Consider the following 27,195-nt stretch of genomic DNA (forward strand, 5'->3'; position numbering starts at 1 on the left):
TAGGATATAGGGTACATGGCACTGCCCCCCAGACCTGAGCTCAGTGCCGGTGGGTCTCCCTACGGCAGTGAGCACACAGGGCGGTCCTGTGGTTTCAGGGCACATCAATTCTCCTTTATCTGGAGAACTAGCTCTTCAGGACATTCCCGAGTCTCTGGCTTAAATTTCCTCTAAATTTAAATTTTAAATTTCCTCTAGGGTTGTACGACACAACCACTGTTTCCTTTTCCACATGTTCTTTAACAACGCGGGTGGAACAACTGCTTCTAAACCACGCATTCCATTTACAACGTAAGTTGTTACAGGCATTGGGAATGCTCTGGACTTTGCAATGGTATAATTTACTATTCCAACTCCAGTCCCCGCAACAGTAGAGAAAGTCCAACGCCGCTTTACCTAACGCATGTTGTTGTAACGACTTGCGTTATAAGGGGAATGTGTGGTCAAGCCACATTCGTTGTTCGGCCCGTGTTGCAAAGGCAACGTGTTGTTCGGCGGGCGTGGTATTTGCTGCTTCCCTTCCTCCAGTCACATGGGCTACTCTTCCTCCCATAATCAGATTGACTCTCTTTCCAGGGAGTCAGTCAGCCCTATCATATTCTACTCTATTGTATTCACCAAGATTTATATAGCGCATGGCTACCCGATGGGCCTCCCAACGCTGGTAACAACCTCTGCTCTACTACCTTGCGTAACTAGAATTGGGCTAGAATAAGTAAGTTTACAGATTTTGTCTGAAATTTGTTTCTGATTTGTCTGATCTCAGATGTGCTTGGAGGGCATTCCACCAGCCCTCGCCCCTACATCACTATTAGAGGCTGACAGAGAGATATTATTGTTGTAGGATTTGGGAAACACATAATATGAGTGAAAAGGACAGATGTATTAATCGCAGTTAGAAGGGTGTTGACCGCTTGACATTTACTGCTAGGTATGTTGTCGTTGTTTTTCTTGTTTTGGTTTGCCTCAGTGTTTTGTGTTCTCTGTGGCGGGTGGTGTTCTTTGCACCCACCCAGGTGTTGTTTTTGCACGTGTCTCAGGCTTGCGTCAGTTCAGGGATCGGAGGGAGCAGGCAGACCTCTGACATACTCCGGCTTCCAGGAGTAGCTTCGGCATCCATCTCGGTTTCTTCTACGTCATCATCCTGGGGCATAAGAAGGGAGACAGAACAGTGGTTGTTATCTGAAGCCAAAGAGGTATGGGTGACAGCATGGAGACAGACGTCGCAGAACCCCCCACACCAGAACTGAGCCTCGTGTTACTGATATACATCTGGCTTGTTGTTACAATTGAGCTCAGGCACCTAGCAGACTCCATCCAAAGCTGTGACCAGCACCCTACACTTCCTCTAGACACTACTGCTGGACTCAGACACAGTGATCATTGGTGGAGGGGGACTCTTTGGCAACACGTATCATGCATTTTACCAGTCGCAAACAGGCCGATTCAAAGTTTGCGACCGGTAAAATGCATTCTGATATGTATGAATTTCAATTTGCAATTTGATAACATATTACCGAATCGTAATTTGGAATTGTTAATAAATACTGATTCGGTATCAGGAAGGGGCGTGTTCAAGGCGTCCCTTCCTAATACCAAAATGCAGCGGAATGAAGGAATGTTTTGTGACCGAAATATGGTTGCAAAACATTCACATTTTATTATCTGCTTCAAGTAGGTGGTAACCCATTCTCACATGGGAAGAGGTCCCTAAGGGGCCCCTTCCCCTTTGTGAATGGGAGCACAAATGTTTTTTCAGAGCAGGCAGCAGTCCCACAGACCACTGCCTGCTCTTAAAAAATTTAAAGAAATCTTTTTATTTTTATTTTTAAACGCAACCCGTTTTCCTGGAAAAAGGATATGGGTGTAGCCATCCCTCTGTCCTGACCCTCCCAAAGGTGGGTCCCCAGAGTTTGTCCCACCCCTTCCTTGGGTAAAAAGTAGGAACCCCTGGCAACAGGACTTAAGATTTACCTGGATGAAACTCTGCTACAGAATCCCAGAACTTCAACTATTTACACTTCGTTGGATAACCGAAGAATCTCCCTTGGAGTAAAGGAGTTACTGCCCTGCAAGGCAGGCACCAAAGACCCATCTCTCCGGTTTGCAACTACGCAGCTCCTGAGGGACTCCAAAGACTTTGCAACACAGGAGGTGGGTTTCCAAGCTTCCCCAAGGCCAATCCATGTTGTCAGCAAACCTGAGATCCAAAGTCCTTGTGGGAACCGCGCAACTCGAACCCCTGGACACCGTGCACATTTGCAGCAGCATATGCTTCTTGGTGATCCCTGAGGTTGTGCTATCGGCTACTTGTAGTCCAGACGCCGAGCAGTGATTTCACTGAAGATTACTACACGAGTGACCCTTGGGCTGGTATTTAGTGATCCCTCTCGAGGTCCCTTCACGTTCCCTTGTCTGTTGACTTGTAGGTCCCTGTGAAGGGTACTGTAACTTTTAGTGGGCTTACCTTGTTGCTCCAGAAGTGCCCTAACTCTCCATCACTCGGGGAGTCACCAGGGCCTTGCTGGTCCTCACCGAAGCCTTTTTACTCTCACCGCGTGGGTTACTGTTAACAAGGCTTGTTGGACTCCGAGCCGGACACCGACCCCGCTGTGGAAAAGTAAATTTTGCCATGTTCTGTGTCCCTACGTGTTCCCCATCTTATGTTATATGTGCATGATCAATATGCATATGTATTCCCTTATGATCGATTAAAGACGCAATTCTAGTTGTGTCCAACTCTAGTATGCCAGTTTCCAGTTCTCGTGAAAGCTACGAGTATTAGGCCTATGTAAAGTTACGTTGCCACGTTTCACAGTGTGCACGTTAATTCAGTAAAAGTCCCCGTTTCTAGGCCTCAAAAGGGCCCGGACACCAGATTCAGCTCCTGTCTCCTGAACCCTCGCTGAGGAGCGATGCAGCCCCCACCTGTATTCCTGACCCTTCACTTACTTCCTGCCTCACAGTGCCCGGCTCGGCCTGGCTCTGCCTGTCAGTCTGCCAAGAGTATGTTATGATTCTAGTTATCAGTCCAGCCCTCCTTCTCTGCATTCCTAAGCTACTGAATCGCATCAATAGTTTCAGTCATCGTCTAGCCTTTACGTCTCCATGTAAGAGAAATACTGTATTAATGGTCATTTAATATTCCTCAACACGCACTACATGTAGAATAATGCATGCACCAGTCTTAGAGTCTGTTAGCCTTTGCCCTGATAACTTTTGGATTCTATCAACATGTTCTCTAAACATCAGATACTAGATAGTGTTTAGGTACATGTCGCTCTGACTCTCCAGACTTTAGTCTCCTCTTCTAGCGCAGAAGTCATAGCCTACAGTTCCTCCTAGTAACACGTCATTGCCAGCTTGCGCGCACCTCTAGGTTAGAGGTCCCGGCTCCCTAGGTACCCCCCTCCATGTTTCCGCCCCATTTATGACATATTCTGTTACGTTTACATCACATGTCTATGTACACACCTCTTGTTACACCTACTTTCTGCCTTATCTTTCGCGACTGCTACAAACTCCGCCCACTACTACGCCTACTGTATGTACTGCAATGCAATTGTTTTAACTATATATACTTGTGCACTGTTATTAAAAGTTAGCGCGCTCATCCCAGATCCTGCCCGGCAGCTGTCGGGCCCCCCTGCCAGGCCCTGCCATCCTATTCCCGTGCAGGTTGTCCTGTTCCTGTCCTTTATGCTATATTAAAACCTGCAAACTCTAGCTACCTCGAATCTTGACTCTTATTTATTGAGCTATCTGTTATTAGTATATCTTGTCAAAAATAGCACAGGTATTTAATTATTTATTTACCACATAAATGGCGCCCGAATAGGGACTTGCCCTTTCCCCACGCGCCGGAGAAGCCACGCAAGCCCCCTGACCCTCTGCAGCCGTGACGGAACCATACCATGCACGTGCAGATATTTCTGCTTCAAGTATCCCTCAGGCCCACGGAGGAGACGGAGGTTGCGGTCCAGCATCCAGACGAGGCGGTGGAGGAACGCGGCGAGTCCCGACCAGAGCCCAAGCCGAGAGTCCAAGGTCCGAGGTATCCGGAGGCCCACCCGTAACTGAAGTCCGAAGTTCGTAGTCCGTCGTCGTAGCAGTCCAGTCCAGTCCGAGGCCTTCCGTTCTTGCTGCCCGGTGAGTACCATTGCTGGGGTAGTATCTAGACAGGGTCAATTAATTTGTCTCTGGTCCGTGGGTTTGGGTACGCAAATCCAACACGAAGTGTCCACCTAGGTGGATGCGGGTCCTGACGTGTCTCTTTATGGGACCGGTATGTTTCGTACTGTTTCAGCAGTGCATCTAGTAATTCTAGTAAGTTCTGTTCTCGAGAAATTCATGCGTTTCTGTTCTCAAGTATTCCAGGTAATGTTTCTGTCGGAACTGTTATTTTTAAATGTTATTTCATGTGTTTTTCAATGTCGTGGTATGAGTGATCAGTCTCAAGTCATTATTGTGTTCATTGTGTATTGTATTGTGTCCGAACCCCAGCCTAGTTATGCCTTTGTTTTCAAAATTACATCAGTTAAAAACTAGAAAAGGTCTGCTCGAGGAAGCAGTTCCTGTCCCTCCTAGGGACAGTCCAGGTCATTTTATGTATCAGAGGCATGGCATAAGTGCCATATTATATCTAGATTTATGGGTGGAGTACACCAAGGAATTAGAGGAAAAGTATAGATGGCCTGTATCAGGCACATGGGATGCCGAGTGCATCATGAGAGTAGAAGAAGCATTATGGAAAAAGAAAGCCAGACAGTCACAGAAAGATGCCATCGAGTTAGAGCGCAAAGAATCTCATAAAAGAACCGAAAAAGAAATCAGAAAGTCAGAATTAAGTAGGGAATCCTCAGAAAGAGCCCAAGAAAGGGAATTAATTGAAATAGGTGAACGAGTTAAAACCGAACAGTCAGACAGACAGAGGAATGCCCTTATTAAGGGTATGTACCCTCTTCTTGCCGAGGGCTTGCCAAAAGCAACCCCGGAGGCATCCAGTAATTTTCCGCCGCCATTAGTTCCGACCAAGCTACGTCACAAACCGACCGCAGCTGATATTTTTCTCTCGTCCTATTTGGACGACACAGTCCCAGAATATGCTAATCCTGCTCCGCCAGCTCCTGTAAATAATGTAATTCTTGCTCCTCCAGCCACCGGGGCACCTGTTACAGCACCCGTTACGGTACCCCCGGTCCAGCCTACATTACAAGTACCCGCTACACTGGTCACTCTGCCAACACGAAGAGTATCAGTCGACGATTCCAGTTTAGGGGCCGCGGGAGGAGGTCCTCCGGGAACACCGCTGCCACACAAACGAGTAACATCAGTCGAGTTACATGAACGTGCGTTACAGCGTACGCCCAAACATCAGTCCGTTGCAGATATCAGGCGAGCTCTTACCGAATGCCGTTATGATCCAGTCCCAGGTGATGATAGTATGGTTATATATTCATTACGCGTAAGACGGGTGACCGAGTATTTGGACACCCTACCGAATATGAAAGAAGATCTAGACAGAATATATCGTTTCATTCGTACAGGAACAGACCCAGAAAGTGTTGGCGAAGTTATTTCTCTAAGGAAAGCTGAGACCCAGCTCATGCTATTAAAGTTTCTAATTAATTGTTTAATAAGGGAACAAGATTATCCGACTAAAGATCCGACTGAAATTAAAGTCCTGACAAGGTGGAGTGATAATATAGCCGAGGGAAGACACAGGACACTCAGTTGTATAGAGAGTATGTACAAGAAAATTCGTAAGGAAATAATAAGGTTACACGACAAACGCAAAGCAGCACAAGTAAGCGAGAAAGAAGACGACTCTCCTACCGAAGAGGTAGACGACGAGAATACTTCCAGAATAGCGTATGTAGGTAGAACTAGACTTTCCGACCGACATTCACGTCTAGAACACAAGAAAGTTATCTCTCTTCCAGCACCAGAACAAGGTTCTCTAGAGCAAGTATTTCAAGCTACCGATCACATTCTGAAATCACGAATCGGTTATAGTGAACTTAGTACCATGCATGAACAAGAACTAGCCCGATCAGCAGTCCGATGGGCTACTGATTCTACCACTTTTCCAGACGAAATAGTGGCACAGATGTTTCTGAAACTGCCCCCAGCCGAGCAGCGACTGGTGGGTATGTATATGATCCAGCACCTCATCACTCTGTATGAGGGTCAACATTCCGATCCAGGTCCGTTACATGATGTCCTGAACGAGCTACTCCAGTATAGATGGAAAGGTCTAGGTACCGACTTAATTAGTATCATTCTAGAACAGCGCCACAAATACAGAACGTTTCTGAATCCGCATTTTGTTCACGTCTCACCTCCAGAAAGTAAACCGTTTTACATAGACAGACAGCATCCGTTACGAGAAGTACACCCAGTTAGGACACAGGGTGGTGAAATGCAACGAGTATTTGTTTACACCCCGATTACAAAGATGGAACTCTTAGAGATGAAAAAGTTAATTCCCTGTCATGATAAAGATCCAGCAGGGTTCCACCGTGAATTAAAAGACATGCTCCGTATGAGAGAATACACGTATCCAGATATAATTAAAATGCTAAAGGTCCTGTTGCCTGCGGGCACATATGAAAAAGTCAAGGAAAAAGAATGGGAGGTGGGAGAGAAAAAGATAGATTGGGCAGCTCTAGAAGCTGAAGAAAATACACGTGTACCAGGTACCGGTCTAGGAGACAAATGTAAAGAATTGCCAGAGTTATTAATTCAAGTTTTGCCAAGATTACTAGCCACGAAAAAGGAAGACTGGGATGCAATCTCAGCCTGTAAACAGAAACCAGACGAAGATACTAGTGATTTTTATTCTAGATTCGAGAAATGCTTTAGCATTAACAGTGGTTTGAAGACGAGTAGTGAGTCATACCCTCATCTTTTTGTTACTAAACTAGTCGAGAATTCAAGTCCACAAGTTAAAAACCGAGTTTTGAAAGTCGAGAGTACCTGGCAAGCTAATACTCCGTCCCAAATGCTTCAGATGCTTCAATATCACCAGAATAGAATCAGGGAAGAGCAAGATCATGAAAGGAAACGTATGAAAGACACGAAAATGAAAGTATTAGTTGCACAATCTGTTCCTCAAGACAGTCAGAAGAGGGGTACGAATCAAGCCAGTCATCCTGCAGTTCCTGTTAAAGGGACCTGCAATTATTGTAAACAGCCAGGCCATTTTATAAACGAGTGTGCAGTTCTGAAACACAACATAGCTACCGGTAAGACTAAAGAAAGACCACGTCCGCCTAGACAAGAACAAGTCTCACGGACTTCTCAGTCACCACAGAATGCACCACAGACAGTTACAGCACCGCAGCCTATTGCTGCAACACAGCATGTTACACAACAGATGTACCAGTACGCACAGTCCGAGTATCCAGAGTACCAGCAGTATTCATGAAACAGCCTAGAGAGGGAGGTAGGCTTGCCTCTCATCGAGATACCTGTAGATCAAGAGGGTCCCTATGTTCACAGTCAAGTATTAGGGAAAGACAGAAAGTTTCTGATTGATACAGGGGCAAGTAGGACTACTATCAGTCATGACGAGGTTCCAGGGGCTCCGCTCTCAGGCTCTAGAAATGTTTCCCTTGGATTTTCAGGAAAGCCAATAGTTAACGAGATTTCCAAACCAGTTACTCTAGAAGTAGGTCCATTGTCCCGAACTACTGACCTGTTACTTACGAAATCATGTCCAGAAAATTTGTTAGGTATTAAGACATTGAAAGAATTAGGTGCAGTTATTTGTTGCTCCCCCGAAGGAATACGTTTGTTTTTACGTGACTTTAAGGGTCACTATGTATTACGTGATTTTGATCCAAGATTACTGAATGTCCCGCAGCATCTATGGGCACAAGGTCCAACTGATGTTGGTTTTATGCAAATCACACCCCATCGTGTGACTCTTAAGCCAGGTGTAGTGTTACCACGAATCAGACAGTACAGATTGCCACCTGAGGCTGTAGCAGCCTTATCCAAAATTATTGACGAGCTCATTGCTCAAGGAGTGGTTGTAGAAACTGACTCCAATGTATGTAATTCTCCTATCATTCCAGTCATGAAACGTACTGATCCAAATGCACCTCCAGTATATCGATTAGTGATTGACCTTCGAGAACTTAATAAATGTATCATTCCCCAGTACCCAGTTGTTCCAGATATTTCTTCCCTATTGACAGCCATTGATTCTGAAGCTAAGTTTTTCACAGTCATAGACCTCAAAAATGCATTTTTCAGTGTCCCCATTCATCCAGACAGCCAGTTCCTTTTCGGATTCTGTTTAAATGGAAGGAGCTATAAATTCACACGAGCTCCTCAAGGTTTCACAGAAAGTCCTAGCATTTACAGTCAAGCACTTAAGAGACAACTAGACAATATTCACATGCCAACTGACACTGCCCTGCTCCAGTATGTCGATGATCTACTGATCACAGCCCGTTCTGAACTTGACTGCGAGCGAGCGTCACTTACAGTCCTGTATTTCCTAGCCGAGATGGGGCAGAAGGTGTCCCCTTCGAAGCTTCAATTCTGTGTCCAGCAAGTGACCTATTTAGGCCACTTACTGTCCAAGAGGGGTAGGCAGTTGACACCTGACCGTATCCAGTTAATAGCGAGTCTTCCTCAGCCCAAAACCCAGAAGGAGGTACGAGCTTTTATCGGCCTTACTTCATATTGCCGACAATGGATTCCTCAGTATGCATTCCTAGCCAAGCCACTGATACAGTTAACGACACAGGAGGCAGCCGTATCGACTGTCCTCCCTTGGACATCTGAACATACACTTGCTTTTAATGAATTAAAGAAAGCCTTATGTCAAGCACCTGTTCTAGCAACACCGAACTACAGTAAGCCTTTTACACTTTTTGTCACAGAACGTGAAGGTACAGCATTATCTGTTCTCACACAAGATCAAGCAGGACAATACAAGCCTTGTGCTTATTTTTCAAGCACACTAGATCCAGTGGCCCAGGCTCTGCCTGCCTGCCTCAAGTCAGTTGCAGCCACAGCGCTAGCTATCAGACAAAGTGATTCCATAGTGTTAGGGCATTCCCTGACAGTACAAGTTCCACACTCCGTGGAAGTTCTTTTAAACCGAACTCAGACTCAGCACTTGACAATTGCACGTTTAACAGGTTATGAATTGACACTGTTCCAGCACACATAGAAATCAGACGCTGCAACGTTCTAAATCCTGCTACACTGTTGCCGTCAGTTACTTCAAATCCTGCCACACATGATTGTGTGGAAGTAGTTAACACCATGACAAAGCCAAGACAAGACCTGACAGATATTCCATTACCAGATCCCGACCTGACACTTTATGTGGATGGTTCATGTATGAGAACAAGTACAGGAGATCTAGTAGCCGCGTATGCAGTGACTACTGAAACTGAAGTTATTGAGACACACCGTATTGACACTCTGTCCGCTCAAGCAGCAGAGCTAGTTGCTCTGACCCAAGCCTGCATACGTGCCAAGAACCTGAAAGTTAACATTTACACAGATTGACGTTATGCATTCGGAGTCGTACACGACTTTGGAGTGCTCTGGCAAGAAAGAGGTTTCATGACTTCTCATGGAACCAAGATTCAGCATGGTCTCCTTATACAAGCTCTGTTAGAAGCAATACATTTACCGACAGCTATCGCTATCATGAAGTGCAAAGCACATACGAAAGTTACTGACATTATTTCCCAAGGTAACGATCTAGCAGACCAAACAGCCAAGCTTACAGCTCAGACTCCAGACATTCCAGTTAACATGACACACACTCCAGATCCGACTACATGTATGACAGTTAAGGACCCCACTCAAGATGTCATAGATATCCAGTCACATGCTACTCCCGATGAAATCAAGAAATGGTCCGAACAAGGAGGGGTCCAGACTGATCAGGGATGGTTGACGAAGGGAAAAGCCACATGGTTTCTCCCCGACTCAATGGTTCAAGTCATTATTAATACCGCACATAGTCCTGCACATTTAGGAGAAAAAGCTATGTTAGACAGTATCCAGAACATTTGGTTCAACAAGCATTTACGAGCTGCAGCCAAGCAGAAAGTCCGTACCTGTATGATATGTTGCCAGTTCAATCCAGGTAAAAGTGTCCCGGTGGAACAAGGGGGATTCCAGCCTCCTGACCACCCTTTTGAAGTCCTCCAAATGGATTATATTCAGATGGAGCGATGCCGAGGTTTCAAGTATGTCCTTGTAGTTGTATGCGCTTTGTCCAGGTGGACAGAGGCATATCCAGTTCCAGATTACACAGCCGCGACCACTGCCAAGCAGCTGGTTCGTGAATTTTTCCCTCGTTATGGACTCCCTAGGGTCGTGTATTCAGACAACGGCCAGCCATTCTCATCTGAACTCATGAAGCATGTTTCCCTTCTGTTAGGGTACCAGTGGAAGTTTCATTGTGTACGCCATCCTGAAGCAGCAGGTCTCGTAGAGAGACATAATCAGACATTAAAAATCCGCATCGCCAAAGTATGTAAAGAGAAAGGTGTAGACTGGCTAGTAGCTCTGCCGGTCGCTCTGTTTTATATGCGCATGGTCGCACATTCCAGATCAGGTCTGTCCCCTTATGAGGTCGTATTCGGCCGCCCCCCGAATATGTGGGGTACACCTAGACCCCGAAGTATTACAGATGTTTCCAGTAATATGCTGACAGATTACCTAGCTTCCTTGATGTCTGCCCTACACTCTTGTCGTTCACAGGTTGCCGCCGCATTTCCAGACAATACCGAAGTGAAACCACATGAGGTCATTCCAGGCGACCTCATGTTGGTCCGGAATTTTGATCGTTCAAGTCCGCTGGAGCCTCGCTGGAAAGAGCCGAAACTAGTCCTTCTGACCACCCGTACGGCCGTGAAGTTGGAGGGCCGTAAGGGTTGGGTCCATCTGTCTCATGTCAAGAAATTTCACGGACTCCGAAACAAGACTTTTAATGACATTTCTACAGACATTTCCTTTTCTAAAGACTGCCTGAAACCAGACTCTAAATCAGACATTCATTCAAACCCAGAACTAAAAGTTCCTCTGTTAGAAAGAACTCCGCAGCAGGAGTATAAACAGAAGCTCCGGTCTAGTAAAATAAGTCAGCCAGTTTAATTGTCTAAGTCCCCCTCGGGTGAAACGGTTAGACAGGTTTCTGACATGTATAAGATAGACCCCCATAGTGAGAGAGTTAGTCAAAACTCTATCAGATGTATCGTTATTCTATGTTTTCTTCTATTTCTGAGTTTAATGGTTACCTGTACAAGTTATGCATTGCATTTATGTTTTCCAATTTCTCATGTAAATAAGTTTTCTAATGCTACAGTAGAGCACACATTTAGTGATCTGCCTCCTCACGAGCTATCCTATCGTCTTGCTATGCGCAATAATACATTTATCAGAATGCTACACTATTCACACCAAACCAGCAATGCCACTAATTGTTGGGTGTGTGGTTGACTCCCCCCTTTCCAGACACCGAAGGGAGTTCTGCCACTCTTTCCTTATCCATTTTCACATAATGGTTCGTGTGGAGCATGGTCCACGTTAACGTCATCCTCAACTGATATGTCCCTTCTGAACAGTACATGTTTTCCAGACAAGCAAGGTCTCACCCATAGAACAGGGTTAGATCTAGAAAATGAAGTTTATAATTTAGGTAATTATTCTTCGAATTTTATGGTCCTGAATGTTCAGTCTGATACTACTCCAGATTTGCCTGCTATATCAGTACTACCAGTCAAAGGCGAATTATGTGTCCGAAAGAATGGTTCTGCACATGTAGGACATAGTGATTGTACTACTATTGTCAAGTATAGTGACAGTGGGAAATCTATTTTCAAAGCCTCACGTCATTCATATTTTGTTTGTGGTCAGACCGCATATGTTCGTCTGCCCCTCGATTGCGATGGAACGCGTTACATTGCCTTCCTACTGCCACCAGTTTTTCTAGCCCCATCTGATTATCATAGAAACACACATCTAGTACACATTAGACATAGAAGGGAGATCGAGTCCCCGATTGTCGATCAAACTGAAACTACTCTAGAACAGTATCAAGATTTTAATAAAGGATTCTTCTTCTTTATAGGCCCTGTCCAGAATAGTAAGCTAATCCGTAGGTTAACCAGAACCCTTGAAGCAGTAGTGAATGAGACTACTTCTGCTCTAGGTAACTTAACCGAAGAGCAATCTGCTATGAGATTTGTTGTGCTCCAAAATCGTCTCGTTCTTGACGTCATACTGGCCAATAGAGGAGGAGCATGTAGAGTCATCGGATCTAGTTGCTGCATTTTCATTCCTAATAACGCGCCGTCTGTTTATTCAGCTATAACCAGACTTCATAAAATTGCCCATCAGTTACACCAGAATCCAGGCACCTGGACATGGTCCGGTTGGCTCTGGAGTATAATTTCTGCCTGGGGATGGAAAGTATTGTCATTCCTAGGTATAGCAGTAATGATCATTTTCAGTTGCTGCCTCTGTTTACAATGTGGCCCTGCGATTTGCGGCATTTGTGCTACATCCTGTATTCCTAGTCTTAGTCCTAGTCCTAAATCCCGTTCCAAGCAAATTCGAGACGAGCAAATGATACTGTATGAAATGATAGATGGTATCATGAATATTGATGTTTCCTGATGGAAACGTAGTGACAAGGAGGGAATGTGGAAAAGTAAATTTTGCCATGTTCTGTGTCCCTACGTGTTCCCCATCTTATGTTATATGTGCATGATCAATATGCATATGTATTCCCTTATGATCGATTAAAGACGCAATTCTAGTTGTGTCCAACTCTAGTATGCCAGTTTCCAGTTCTCGTGAAAGCTACGAGTATTAGGCCTATGTAAAGTTACGTTGCCACGTTTCACAGTGTGCACGTTAATTCAGTAAAAGTCCCCGTTTCTAGGCCTCAAAAGGGCCCGGACACCAGATTCAGCTCCTGTCTCCTGAACCCTCGCTGAGGAGCGATGCAGCCCCCACCTGTATTCCTGACCCTTCACTTACTTCCTGCCTCACAGTGCCCGGCTCGGCCTGGCTCTGCCTGTCAGTCTGCCAAGAGTATGTTATGATTCTAGTTATCAGTCCAGCCCTCCTTCTCTGCATTCCTAAGCTACTGAATCGCATCAATAGTTTCAGTCATCGTCTAGCCTTTACGTCTCCATGTAAGAGAAAGACTGTATTAATGGTCATTTAATATTCCTCAACACGCACTACATGTAGAATAATGCATGCACCAGTCTTAGAGTCTGTTAGCCTTTGCCCTGATAACTTTTGGATTCTATCAACATGTTCTCTAAACATCAGATACTAGATAGTGTTTAGGTACATGTCGCTCTGACTCTCCAGACTTTAGTCTCCTCTTCTAGCGCAGAAGTCATAGCCCCCAGTTCCTCCTAGTAACACGTCATTGCCAGCTTGCGCGCACCACTAGGTTAGAGGTCCCGGCTCCCTAGGTAGCCCCCTCCATGTTTCCGCCCCATTTATGACATATTCTGTTACGTTTACATCACATGTCTATGTACACACCTCTTGTTACACCTACTTTCTGCCTTATCTTTCGCGACTGCTATAAACTCCACCCACTACTACGCCTACTGTATGTACTGCAATGCAATTGTTTTAACTATATATACTTGTGCACTGTTATTAAAAGTTAGCGCGCTCATCCCAGATCCTGCCCGGCAGCTGTCGGGCCCCCCTGCCAGGCCCTGCCATCCTATTCCCGTGCAGGTTGTCCTGTTCCTGTCCTTTATGCTATATTAAAACCTGCAAACTCTAGCTACCTCGAATCTTGACTCTTATTTATTGAGCTATCTGTTATTAGTATATCTTGTCAAAAATAGCACAGGTATTTAATTATTTATTTACCACACCGCCCAGCACTCGACATCCTTCGTGGGACAGATCGCCTGTGGACTCTGGTCATCGTCGACATCTCAAGGTCCCCGTGGCAGTGGAGTGAAGCTTCACCTCATCGCTCCTGAAACACCCGACATCGGTGGGCATTCGTCTAACGTGCCCCTGGTCACTCTGAAGTGACCCAGACTGTGTCCCCTCTGCTTTCAGGTACTTCTCTGCTCCAATCCAGGCTTGGATCACACCGGACACTTTTCCTTTACATGGCAGCAGCACTTTTCAGCAACTCACCATTGAAAACAGCGACGACTCCCAACACTATTTGGCACCTATGCCCCCAACTTCCCTCGTTGAGGTAACACGAGAACTCCAGTGCTCACATGGGTGCTGGCCTTAGAACCTTCTAAGTCTAAAAGGGTTTACTCCAAGTCCTCTCTGAAGTGTCCTTGATCTTTAAAATTCCAACTGTGACTTTCCTATAGGATTGTACGGAGCTCGCTGCTGTGTTCTCACACTGCAGTCATCCCCCTGGGTCTCCTGTGTCACTACCTTGGGTGGTTGCTTGGGGTCCCAGCCATTCTACGTGCTCTAGGCACTGTATAATCAAGTCGTTGTTGTTATACCACTTTCTTACTAAATGGTTTGGTCTCCCCCTGGAGCCCGCTGTGTATTGTGCTATTTACTGTTATTCTAGTGCTGTAATATTGTGTATCTTGTTCTCTAATCTCAGAAAGAGGTTAGTAGAGAGTGTTTAGTAATGAATACATATATTTGATAGATATATATATATATATTCCTTGTGCGGTTCTCCTTTCATTTGATCATTCAAGAGATTATAGACTGTTGAAACAAGCTGCTTTACATTCCTTCAAGACTTAGCCTGAAGGCTGCTCTCCACAGCTACCACTAGGATAGCTTTCTATAAAGGTTGACTTTAACCTATCATCAATAAGGGTTGTTTGGACTGATGCAAGGTGCCCACTAGAACAGACCACCTTCTCACACTGACGTCAAGGCTTTGCTATGGAAATGTTTAAATAAAACAAATATTCTTAGGAGCATTTAAATCTTTTGGAACGCAGAGCGGTGAATGGAATATTCCTCATGGTGTTTTGAACAATAGAACAGTATTTCTGATCTTCATTATTTACCTCGTCTGTGCATTTGTCTTGAGCATCACTACAGCTGGTCTCAGTGTCTCTGGGGGCTGGTCCAGGGTCATATGCATGATTTTGTGACCTGTAAAGGCTTCTTCATCAGAATAGTACCGCACATTGTGAAGTGTTTGAGTAATTAATTTCACAAGGTGCCCTTCTGACTAGGCTAAGAACCGGCTCTTCTGGAGATCTGACAATTAAGTGGCCCTTTTGTGTTTTTATTCTCCGAAGGGCCTTCTGAGGCACACAGTTGATTATAGATCACACCACCTTTCATCTATAAAAGTAAGAATATATGTGTCGAATTGCACGGCTAGAGCAGATTTTTATGACATATTTTTGGGAGGGCCACACGAAAACCAGTCACAGAGGTTTTGCTTGAATGGTACACTAGTTTATTCAGTAACACAATCATTTTTCGCATCTCTGTGACTTTAGCGTTGAGGTCACTGACCTGCACCCCCACTATGAACTCTGTTCCAGCGCCGCTGTCCGCTGGTGGACAGCGCCTTGAGAGGAGAACAGGTGACCCTACTAAAACTGCTCTTCTCTCTCATCTGCCTGCACCGCAAAGAGACAGGTACTCCCATGCTTTCTGGGTCCACTGTCTGTGCATGCCACGTAGTAAGTGAAAGCGACCGGCGCAGGAACCCTCTACCAGCTGCCGCTGACCAGGGATCGCTGAGGTGACTCATCCATGGTCCCTGGTCTGCACTCACCCCCATCACTGTAGGGTAATACATGGAATGGTCAAGAGCCCCCGGCAGTGAATCCAATCACAGGCTCAACTGACCCAAAGACCCTTTGAACTTCAGACGCCAGCCCGGCGGTCACTGGCGGTCACTGGCTGTGAGTACCGATGACGCGTTCAACCCCTGGAGATCATGGCCACAGACCGCCTCGGTCAGCGCTGCACAGGCCAAAGACTACAAGGGACTATTGCTGGTAGCTGGTCTCAGCGGCCTGCACCGCGCATAACTAACCAATAGTTGCAGCCAGAGGGTTGCCATTGGTCAACCATTGGAGCTTTTGACTCCTCTCCTTCTAAAGATCTGCATTCAATTGTCATTAAAAGGGCTTGGCCATTTTCAATTACTACTGCCTCTCAAACCCATTAATGTGTTGAACACCAAGGTTTTACTTTATCCTGGTCACCCTCCTACACTTCAAACTTTACTTTAGACTTGTGGTTGAGCCTCACTACCATTGGCCAACAAAAGAGGTGGGGAATGTTTTGGGATTGTTTACTAATGTTGTGTACAAGTGCGTGTGCCCCAAAGTGATGCAAAACATTGCAAATGTTTTAGTTACCTTTCAAAAGGCCCGCGTGTGCAGAGTAAAATTGCATAGTGATGCGTGAGTGCCAATGCAACCCTTACTACGTCTAAGTCTCCAGTCCTGACCTTAGCTGACCCCCCACAGGACATGGAGGCCCCCTCACCCCTTTGAGCGCTTCTAGATAGTCCCCGCTCCCTGTGGATCACTGATGTCACAATCCGGGGGCGGGGGAGAGCCAGAATGATCCTTTACAGGTCATAAGTAATTTACTTCTGTTGTAGGGTCAAAGCACAGATAGGTGTAGGGTGCCAAACAAACACAGGGTAACTTCAGTGGCCAAGCTGGGAAACCCCAGTGCAGGTACTTGCCCCAAAGTAGGCAATTAGGTTATAGTGTCGTAAGCAACTGTTTTCGTTTGCAAGTGCTGCTGCAACGAAGATGTCACAAGCATGCCACCTCCCCGTGACCTCATTGATAGGCTCTCATTTTGAGAAGAAGAGGCAAGGATGGACCATTACTACACCATTGGAGCGACTGATGCTGCCATGGGAGAACACTTCTATTGGTCGGTTTGTAGACTTGACATAGGCGAACCCTCCTATTGGTCGGTTTGTAGACTTGACATGGGCGAACCCTCCTATTGGTCGGTTTGTAGACTTGACATGGGAGAACCCTCCTATTGGTCGGTTTGTAGACTTGACATGGGGGAACCCTCCTATTGGTCGGTTTGTAGACTTGACATGGGAGAACCCTTCTATTGGTCAATTTGTAGACTTGACATGGGAGAACCCTTCTATTGGTCGGTTTGTAGACTTGACATGGGAGAACCCTTCTATTGGTCGGTTTGTAGACTTGACATGGGAAAACCCTTCTATTGGTCAGTTTGTAGACTTGAAATGGGAGAGCCCTTCTATTGGTCGATTTGTAGACTTGACATGGGCGAACCCTTCTATTGGTCGGTTTGTAGACTGGACATGGGAGAACCCTTCTATTGGTCGGTTTGTAGACGTGACATGGGAGATCCCTTTCTATTGGTCAATTTGTAGACTTGACATGGGGGAACCCTTCTATAGGTTGGTTTCTAGACTTTGGTGTATCCGGGGTACAGTCTGCAGGATCCTTGGGCACTCACCTTAAGCATCAGCCCTTTGCTGACGGTGAAGTTGTAGGTGAACCGGGGCAGCTTCTGGCTTCTCTGTACCTCTGGGGTCGGGGGCAATGGAGGGAGGTGGAACGTCTTCTCCGGCTCCTCCTCGCGGTGGAAGGTGGCCAGCCGCCTCTTCAGAAGGTGCTGAACCCTCAGAACTAGGAGAGACGCAAAGAGGGAGCGAGCATCAGTCATCGACCAGACCTGGACAAGAACCCTCTAAATAAACCAGATCCCTCCCACTAAATGCACATCTTGTTATTGTAATGGGAATTATACCAGTAACACTCCTACATATAGTTCCTGTAATCAGACTTCTGTAACCGAAAGCACATTTAATATCTTTAATCCACTAATCCATTTAATCGAATCCACATCTGGTTATTGGAATCACACGCAAAAGAGTCCGGTTCAAGACTCTTGGGATGTGTTCGAGGTCTGGTCCGCAGTCCGCAAGTTGCTGGCGAGCGGCAAACTGAACTATTATACACCCAAGGGAAGAACAATGCATTACCGGATATTTTTAAAGATAGTAGTATATCACGATGGAATGCGGTAGTGTTAAAAAGTTTAGGGCCTTTTTCTTTTACTATTAGCGGGATTGCTTCATGTGCGGATCGTAGAAGGGATTATATTATAGAGCATCAAGACTTTTTTTAAGTATCTCCAGGTGCGGGATATTCTTTTACGGAAAGAGGGGGTCCTGTGGGCTTCCAGATCCAGTCTAGTGCATGGAAACAATCAAAAGTGAGGAATCTGAGGTTAGATAGATTATCCACCAGAATGAGCATTACCAAAGGTAAGTAACTTGTTCTTTTCACCACTGTGCCACTCTACGTAGATACCTGCCTTATGCAGATCTGCACTGATCCTGCTCCTCACTGAAACCGTTTATCCCAAACTGTCTGGTGAGGTCCTCTCTAAGCATGAACACAAGCAACCTCAGACCAGTTTCAGCCTTGTTAAGCCTCGTCAGTGAGGTATAGTTGGAACCTGTGGAACAGCGAGCGAGGGACCCACATCTAGGAACTGCCCTGGCCACTTAGGGTGTTACATCAAAAACACAAAAGGTAAAACAGATGAAGACCAACCAGCTTGTGAGTTTGTGAGCATTTACAGACTTTTGTAAGGCCTATTCCCATTCTGGATACACTTGGCGATTAAACCTGTGTCGGGGAGGGGGGCAGGGATGGAGGGAATTACTCCAGGATTAGTGGGGTGTAGGAGGATGGGTTTATCCAAAGGAATACATATTTTTCTCCTGGAGAACAAAAATATTAGCATGTATAAATGCAAATTTTTCTAAGCATTTACACTTGCATACATATGTAAAAAAGAAAATCTTAACTCAACTGGTTGGCAATATAGTACAAACGTATAGGATTTTTAATATAATGCAAGCATATGGTGGCATTAATATAATCCAAGAATATGAGGTATTAATATAAAGCAAGCAAATGAGGGTAGTAGTTTATCACAAGCATGTGGGGTTATAAATATGATGCAAGCATAGGGGGGTATTAATTTAACACAATCATAGGGAAGTATTGATATAACACAGGGTGATTTCTATAACACACTAGCTTACCCTTCGCACGTTGCTGCGATCTCCGAACAAAGGAAATTCAAGGAAACTCGTTATGATAACATTCAATTTACATTGTGTCATTTTTATTGAAACTTATTCATTTTAATATGGAAAACATTTCAAAGTGTCGTTTTAATTCTATTTATTTATTCGAGTGCTTGTGGATACACGATTTGTTGTTTTTCCGTCTGGTGCGTACATCAGTATTCAAAAGATAATGAGGGCCCTGCGGGGGCCGATATTTAAAAAAATGTTTATGCCAGAAACCTTCGCGGGAGTGTACTCAACAACTTCCCAAAGTTTCATGGCGATCGGATGAATGCTGGTTTAATTCTATTTATTTATTCGAGTGCTTGTGGATACACGATGTGCGTACATCAGTATTTGAAAGATTATGAGGGCCCTGGGGGGCCGATATTTAGAAAACAATTTATGCCAGAAACCTTCGCGGGAGTGTACTCAACAACTTCCCAAAGTTTTATGGCGATCGGATGAACGGTGTTTTAATTCCATTTATTTATTCGAGTGCTTGTGGATAAACTTTTTTTTGTTTTTCCGTCTGGTGCGTACATCAGTATTTGAAAGATTATGAGGGCCCTGGGGGGGCCAATATTTAAAAAAAAAAATTATTCCAGAAACCTTCGCGGGAGTGTACTCAACAACTTCCCAAAGTTTCATGGCGATCGGATGGATGCTGTTTTAATTCTATTTATTTAAATGAGTGCTTGTAGATACACGATGTGCGTACATCAGTATTTGAAAGATTATGAGGGCCCTGGGGGGCCGATATTTAAAAAAAAATTATGCCAGAAACCTTCGCAGGAGTGTACTCAACAACTTCCTAAAATTTCATGGCGATCAGATGAATGCTGTTTTAATTCTATTTATTTATTTGAGTGCTTGTGGAGACACGATTTTTTGTTTTTCCATCTGGTGCGTACATCATTATTCGAAATATTATGAGGGCCCTGGGGGGCCGATATTTAAAATAATATTATGCCAGAAACCATCGCGGGAGTGTACTCAACAACTTCCCAAAGTTTCATGGCAATCGGATGAATGGTGTAGTAATGCATAAAGGACAAACTGACAGACATACATTCGTTTTTATATATATATATAGATATATCAAATCAACAACTTGGCTTTCCGTTTCTTTGCCAAATAACACACGAACTCCAATTGCTGAAGAAAAAGCCTTTAATGCAGTTTAAAGGCAACCAAAATACTCTACGCGTTTCGGGAGCTTACCTCCCTTGCTCACGAGTGAAAGTGTTTAGGATCTCGATAGGTTTTAAATCAACATGTGACATTTCCTGTGCATAAAAGTGGAAGCTCTATGAAAAAAAATATAGAGTAATTAATTAGCCAAGAGCTAGTGAAGAAAAAAATTTTTTGTTAATCCAAGGGAAAATTAACCAGGATTGGAACTTCCATAAATTTATAAACTTATTGTAATAATTGTGTTTATGAGAAACTATAAAACATTTTTCTTCAGAATATGTATTATATAGCTGTCTAGCATATGAATTGGGAATATGTAGTAATGTTTTCGTTAGTTACTATTCACATTTAATTTTTGCAGCACTAGTCTGCTTTCTATGATTATGCACAGGAAATGTCACATGTTGATTTAAAACCTATCGAGATCCTAAACACTTTCACTCGTGAGCAAGGGAGGTAAGCTCCCGAAACGCGTAGAGTATTTTGGTTGCCTTTAAACTGCATTAAAGGCTTTTTCTTCAGCAATTGGAGTTCGTATGTTATTTGGCAAAGAAACGGAAAGCCAAGTTGTTGATTTGATATGTAGGTTCGCTACCTACACACGAACCGCCTTCGCTCTGAGGCTTGAGGAGAGCGGAGCTTGGCGGCTGCTGGGCTATTTGAATTTGTAGAGAGAAATCTGCTCGAGCCCCCGGTTGGAAATCGACGTATACGGAACCGTGGAGGGTACTAAAACTGAAAGCGCCAGACGCCGAGTGAAGCTGACTGAAGAGACAGCAGTCAGGCAGTTAAGTATCCGAGATTGCGGGTCTCCGTAATAAAAACGTCATACAAAATACAGCTGATGACCGGAGAAGGAATGTGCCACGTTAATTAAACAAACAAAGACAGAAAGCACAGCTGAGGATAAGCAGCACATATTGGTGCAAGAAAGTTAGCAGAAATAATGGCATCAGGAAGAAGAGACAAAAGGCTTCAGGAAGCGAACGAAATGTTCGATCAATGCCATGAAAGCACTGTGGTTTTGGAAACCACTAATGAAGGACAGACAAAGGGTAAGTCTGAGAAAAGACGTTTATGGGACAAGCTGTGGAAAGCCCTGAAAAGTGAACAGAATAAGTGGTGGGAAGCCACTACATTACAGAAATATATAGATGTGTCCCGAGTCCCGAGGGGTTTAAGGATCTTCATAATGCCAACTTTCCACAACCCTGACCCAGAGCTGATAACTAAATGGGCGGAAAATAATCACCAATGTTCGACGAACATGTTAAAAATGTTAGTATGCTTTGCCTCGAAGGATGTGGAGAGATTAAATAAGGAAATTGATGAGCTCAGCAATGAACTGAAAAGCTTATGCAGTGAAGATGAGTTTAAAAAGGAAATGGAACGAATGGAAGTCAGTTTGAATAAAATTGAGAAAGACATAAAATTAAGGAAACAACGAAAATTCCAAAGGGACTTGGTTGATTACCAAAAAGGTCAAATAATAAATTTGCCAGAAAATATGATAAGATGAGAAAAGCATTGCAAACAACAGGCACTGGCAATACAACAACTGCAATACAATCTGCAGAAAATGAGACACAAGCAAACACTGAAACTTCTACAGAAGGGAGCCTGATGAGTGGGAGCGACGCTTCCAGCGGACAAGGTTTTTCAGGAGTAAAAACTAGTATTTTAACAGAGTTCAGCATGGTCATGAAGGGGAGAGAAGCAAACAACAGGCAACCATTTTGAAAATCGAGGAAGAGGAAACAGAGGAGACAAAAGCAGGAATACCTCATCTATGGGAGAACTGGGAAGCCCCGTAGGAAAAAGAACGAGAGGCCAGCTGAAGGCGAAATAGTGGAGAGACGAACGGTCATCAACCTTTCGCACAGAGAGCTCACCACATATGAGGTAGAACTTTTGTCTTTGGGGTTAAGTTTCTGTCCCTCGAAAATGTTTAATTTTACGCAGAGTCGAATAGACCTATTTTTCTTTACCAGAAAGTTAAGAATTAGAAAGTGGTTTGCCAGCAAGGTAGCAGACAAACCTGAGACACCCAGTATAAAGCCACATAGCATGACAATGGCTGAGGCAGAATTAGAACACTCATTGAAGGTACTGGCTGAAGAAATAGATGAAGCCAGTTGCCCATACGAAGGATTTAAAAGTGAAAACATATCTTTGGATTTAAGTGCAAAGAGCGGCTTTAGGCCAAATTCGACTTTTCTCCCACAATTGAAGAACGATACTATAGATGTATTTGAGAGGGGGATGAATAAGGAGCTGCGACAAATTTCGAACAGTAAAAAACTGAAATGCTGGAATAACATAAATATCCAACAACGTAAGGCACTGTTGAATCTAAAGAATGATTTCACCATTGTGATAAAAAAATCCGATAAGGGAGGAAATGTTGTTGTACAGTCAAGAACTAACTACGTGCAGGAAGGCTTAAGACAATTGTCAGACCAGACTAAATACTGTAGAAGCAATCGCATGGAGTATGAGGCATCAGTAAAGACATTCCAGGCGTTGCTTCAGGAATGGAGAGGGAAGGGGCTCATAGAAACTGAAGAGTTTAGATTTCTAGAATGCAAGTCCCCAAGAATTCCGGCATTATATCTTCTTCCGAAGATTCACAAGGACCAGAACCATCCCCCTGGGAGACCAATAGTCTCGTCGATAGGGAGTTGCCTTGAAAATGCCTCGCGGTACGTAGATTTTTTCCTACAGAGTTGGGTGCAGAACTTGCCGTCCTATGTCAAGGAATCAGGAGCCTTTTTGAGGTTCGTAAAGACACTGAAATGGGAAAAGAACTGCACCTCACTATCACTAGATGTGATTGGACTTTACACTTGTATTCCTCACACATTGGGACTAACAGCCTGCAAGCATTTCTTATCCAAAAGGTCAATATCTTACCTCTATCACACACAAATGTTGTTGAAAATAATGGAACTATGTCTGACCCAAAACTACTTCCTCTTCGATTGTAAAATCTACAGGCAAGTCCTCGGTACTTCCATGGGGACTTGCTTTGCGCCGAGCTTTGCCGGTCTCTTCATGGGGTACTGGGAAGAGGAGGTAGTATATAGATCGTTAATGTACAAGGAGAAGGTCATCAAATGGGTAAGATACATAGATGATATCTTTGTGGTCTGGGCAGGCACAGAAACAGAAGCAAAGAGCTTTGTGGATGAACTGAACTCAAATGAGTTTAACCTGCAGTTTACCAGTCAATGGGCAGAGGACAGTCTTGATTTTCTTGATTTAAGGTTAAAAGTGGAAAATAATCAATTGGAGAGTGTCCTCTAAAGGAAAACGACAGCAGGCAATAGCCTGCTGCATGCACGCAGCTGCCATCAGAGTTCACTCATTCAGAGCATTCCAGTAGGTGAACTCTTGAGGGCAAAGAGAAACTGCAGCACAACCGCAAGCTTCCAAGAAGAAGAAAAGAATATGACTGAAAGATTTAGAGCTAGAGGATATGCAGAAAAGACCATTGAAAGGGCGAAAAAGATAGCGGCAGAAAAAAGCAGAGATTCACTTCTGGAAGAAAAGAGGGAAAGTGAAGAAAGTGGAGAGGGTATGAAAACGCGCTTCATCACCACTTATAGTAGTCAGGCATCCTTGGTAAAACGGAGTTTGACTAAATTCTGGCCGGTTTTACAGACAGACCCTGAAATTTCTGAATATGTTGAATCATATCCCCAAATAACTTTTCAAAAATCTAAATCATTGAAAGATGAATTGTGCAGTGCAATAGTACAAGGGAAGGAAAAACCAAGGGGAATACAAGGATTCTTTCCATGTAGAAATTGCAAAGCGTGCAAACACAGTAAGAACTGCAAAGAAGTAAAACTCTCACCAATGACTGAACCCTTCATAATACAGGAATATACATCATGTAACACTGAGTTCGCAGTGTATGCTTTGTTCTGCCCCTGTGGAAAGGCCTACATAGGCAGTACCATACATAAAGCCAGAATCAGGATTTTGGAACACTTAAGGGCGATAAAAAACTGTGATAAAGCATACCCCATGGCAAGACATTTCCAGGCCGAACATAATCAAAATACCAACTTGCTGAGGTTCTGTGTTTTAGACATTGTGAAACATGATGAAAGAGGGGGGAATAAAATACAAAAACTTCGGAGGTTGGAATCCAGATTCATTATTAAGTATCAAACAACAGCCCCGATAGGACATAACTGTGACGAGGAACTAGAAACACATCTAGGGTATAGGATTGAGCAAACTATGCCTTGTCAGAAATAGCTAAGAAGAATCAGGGGTATGAGTTTTGTTTTGAGAACTTGTAAGAGGTTTTAGAGGTAATGAAAGTAGAGATATTTTGTAAGAAGTTAATGGTGGACCTAAAGGTGAATTTTCTGTTAATTGTCTGAGGGGTTACCACAGTTTTTTGAACCATGCAAGTCTTGAGGACCGAAATGATGAAGTATATTTGTCTCACAATAAGAAAAGAATGATTTTTAATCACAAAGGGGAATGGGAGAATATAAGTGGTAAATTGTTTTCTTTGTTTATATATTTCTTAGATACTAACGAAGACAGAAAGAGGAAGACAATACGAACTAGTGGCAGCTTTCAAGTGAGACGATATATGAAGAGAATGAATGTTTCAGAGCCTATGAGCTTATAGAGGGAGGTTTAAGGTGATGCCCACTTGGGCGGAATAACTAATTGGACAAACAGAAACAAACTGAATTACATATGCCCACTGGGGCAAGAGAAAAGTGGAAGCTCTATGAAAAAAAAAAATATAGAGTAATTAATTAGCCAAGAGCTAGTGAAGAAAAAAATTTTTTGTTAATCCAAGGGAAAATTAACCAGGATTGGAACTTCCATAAATTTATAAACTTATTGTAATAATTGTGTTTATGAGAAACTATAAAACATTTTTCTTCAGAATATGTATTATATAGCTGTCTAGCATATGAATTGGGAATATGTAGTAATGTTTTCGTTAGTTACTATTCACATTTAATTTTTGCAGCACTAGTCTGCTTTCTATGATTATGCACAGGAAATGTCACATGTTGATTTAAAACCTATCGAGATCCAAAACACTTTCACTCGTGAGCAAGGGAGGTAAGCTCCCGAAACGCGTAGAGTATTTTGGTTGCCTTTAAACTGCATTAAAGGCTTTTTCTTCAGCAATTGGAGTTTGTGTGTTATTTGGCAAAGAAACGGAAAGCCAAGTTGTTGATTTGATATGTAGGTTCGCTACCTACACACGAACCGCCTTCGCTCTGAGGCTTGAGGAGAGCGGAGCTTGGCAGCTGCTGGGCTATTTGAATTTATATATAGATATATGGAGGGTTATTTTACAAAAAAGTATTAATGTGACATTAACACAAAGAAAACAATTAATTTTCCTTGTAAGACCCTCATCCACTCTGGTAGCGGCCTGCGTCATCATCGGGTCTCATCCTGGTCCGTAAACACCAGGGGCAGATTTACAAGCTTTTGCGCCACTTTTGCGTCACTTTTAACAGGGGAAAAGTGACGCAAAGGTGGCACAAGGGGCTTGTACACCTGCCCCCGGGATGGGTGCAACTGAATTGCTCCCTGGATTAACAATGAAAAATAAAAGTGATAACCAGAGGGCATACCAATATCCTCAGAGAAAATAAGACATATATGGGATACTGTTTGTAATGCAGTGTAAAAATATATACAGCAAATATGTTTGTAGCACAAACATGATGGAAATGAATGCACTTAAGAGAGATTACTAATGGCTGGGATTCGCACAACCATTCAATCTATCATTGTTCTCATAGTTATTATTATGGAATAATCAGAGGCTGAGTCAACCTGATGGACTTTGAACCTGTGACCTTCAGGACACACAAAAACCTCTGCAGTGTGCGCATGAGCCCTCTGGGATACCTCAAAACTGTCACTACATCATCAGGAATCAGACTGCTCCAGATGTGTTCATTAAGCTTCTGAGTAAGAGTAGACTTACCTTCTGTTAGGAAAGTGGGAGAGGAATGGATGTGATGTGCGCAGGAAGGATGTGTGAAGCTGGTGGACAAGTTAAACCTCAAGTGGTCATTAACCGTGCAGCGTCCTTATCTTGCGGGTTCTGGGCACATGCGTATGGCAGCATTGCCCAGAAGCAGATTATGTCCATACCTTCAGGCCTCTAGGTGCTTGAAGTTGACTGCGTTGTCCACTAGCCCTGCTACATCCTGACATGGACGCCTCAAACACTCACCCCCAGTCAACAGATCTGGGTTTGATCCATCACCGTTCTTTAGCCCACTCTGCCACCCCAGTTCAGACATGGACATATGCAAATCAGTCTGACCCTGTGCCTCATGGGAACAGTAAAGCCCGTCCAGATCTGTTGACTGGGTGTGAGTGCTTGATTGGTTCAGATGCTCCGTCCATTACCACCCCCTTTTGTACCGCTTTGTTCGCCATAAGTTGGCAGGGTATGCTCAGACGTGAGTCCCTTGCTCACTTTGCCACTGGATTCAAGCAAGCCGGGCCGAAGACGGCTGGAATGCCAGAAACCGCTCTTAAGAAGCTTGTTTCCGGTCCAGGGAAGGCATGGCTTGGCAGTTCGGGCTGGACTGTTCCCATGAGGCACAGGGTCAGACTCATTTGCATATGGCCATGTCTGAACTGGGGTGGCAGAGTGGGCTAAAGAACGGTGATGGATTAAACCCAGGTCTGTTGACTGGGTGTGAGTGTTTGATTGGTACATATGCTCTGTCCATCACCACCCTCTTTTGTACCGCTTTGTAGGACTCTAGGCGCACAAATCTGACTGAATTGCCCACTGAAACATCCTTACCTAGAACCCTCCGGGTGCTTGTAGCTGACTGCCCTGTCCAGTAGCTAACCTACGTTTTTACCAGGAGGCCTGAGTGCTGGCAGCTCAGCGCAGTGTACAC

At 44.1% G+C, this 27,195-nt stretch overlaps 1 protein-coding gene across 1 annotated transcript in view; it reads right to left on the reverse strand.

The window, feature by feature from the left end:
• Positions 1 to 1,036: 1,036 nt before the first annotated feature.
• The window catches only part of LOC144773698 (uncharacterized), a 142,647-nt gene continuing 116,488 nt past the window's right edge, over positions 1,037 to 27,195 (reverse strand). Inside the window, exons 6-7 of the mRNA XM_078658844.1 lie at positions 17,446 to 17,618; positions 1,037 to 1,144 (exon numbers count right to left, since the gene is read on the reverse strand). Coding sequence (XP_078514970.1) covers positions 1,037 to 1,144; positions 17,446 to 17,618 — 281 coding nt within the window. The remainder of the gene's footprint in view (positions 1,145 to 17,445; positions 17,619 to 27,195) is intronic.

The sequence above is a fragment of the Lissotriton helveticus genome, chromosome 8, assembly GCF_964261635.1.
Source record: "Lissotriton helveticus chromosome 8, aLisHel1.1, whole genome shotgun sequence".
Taxonomy (NCBI): Eukaryota; Metazoa; Chordata; class Amphibia; order Caudata; family Salamandridae; genus Lissotriton; species Lissotriton helveticus.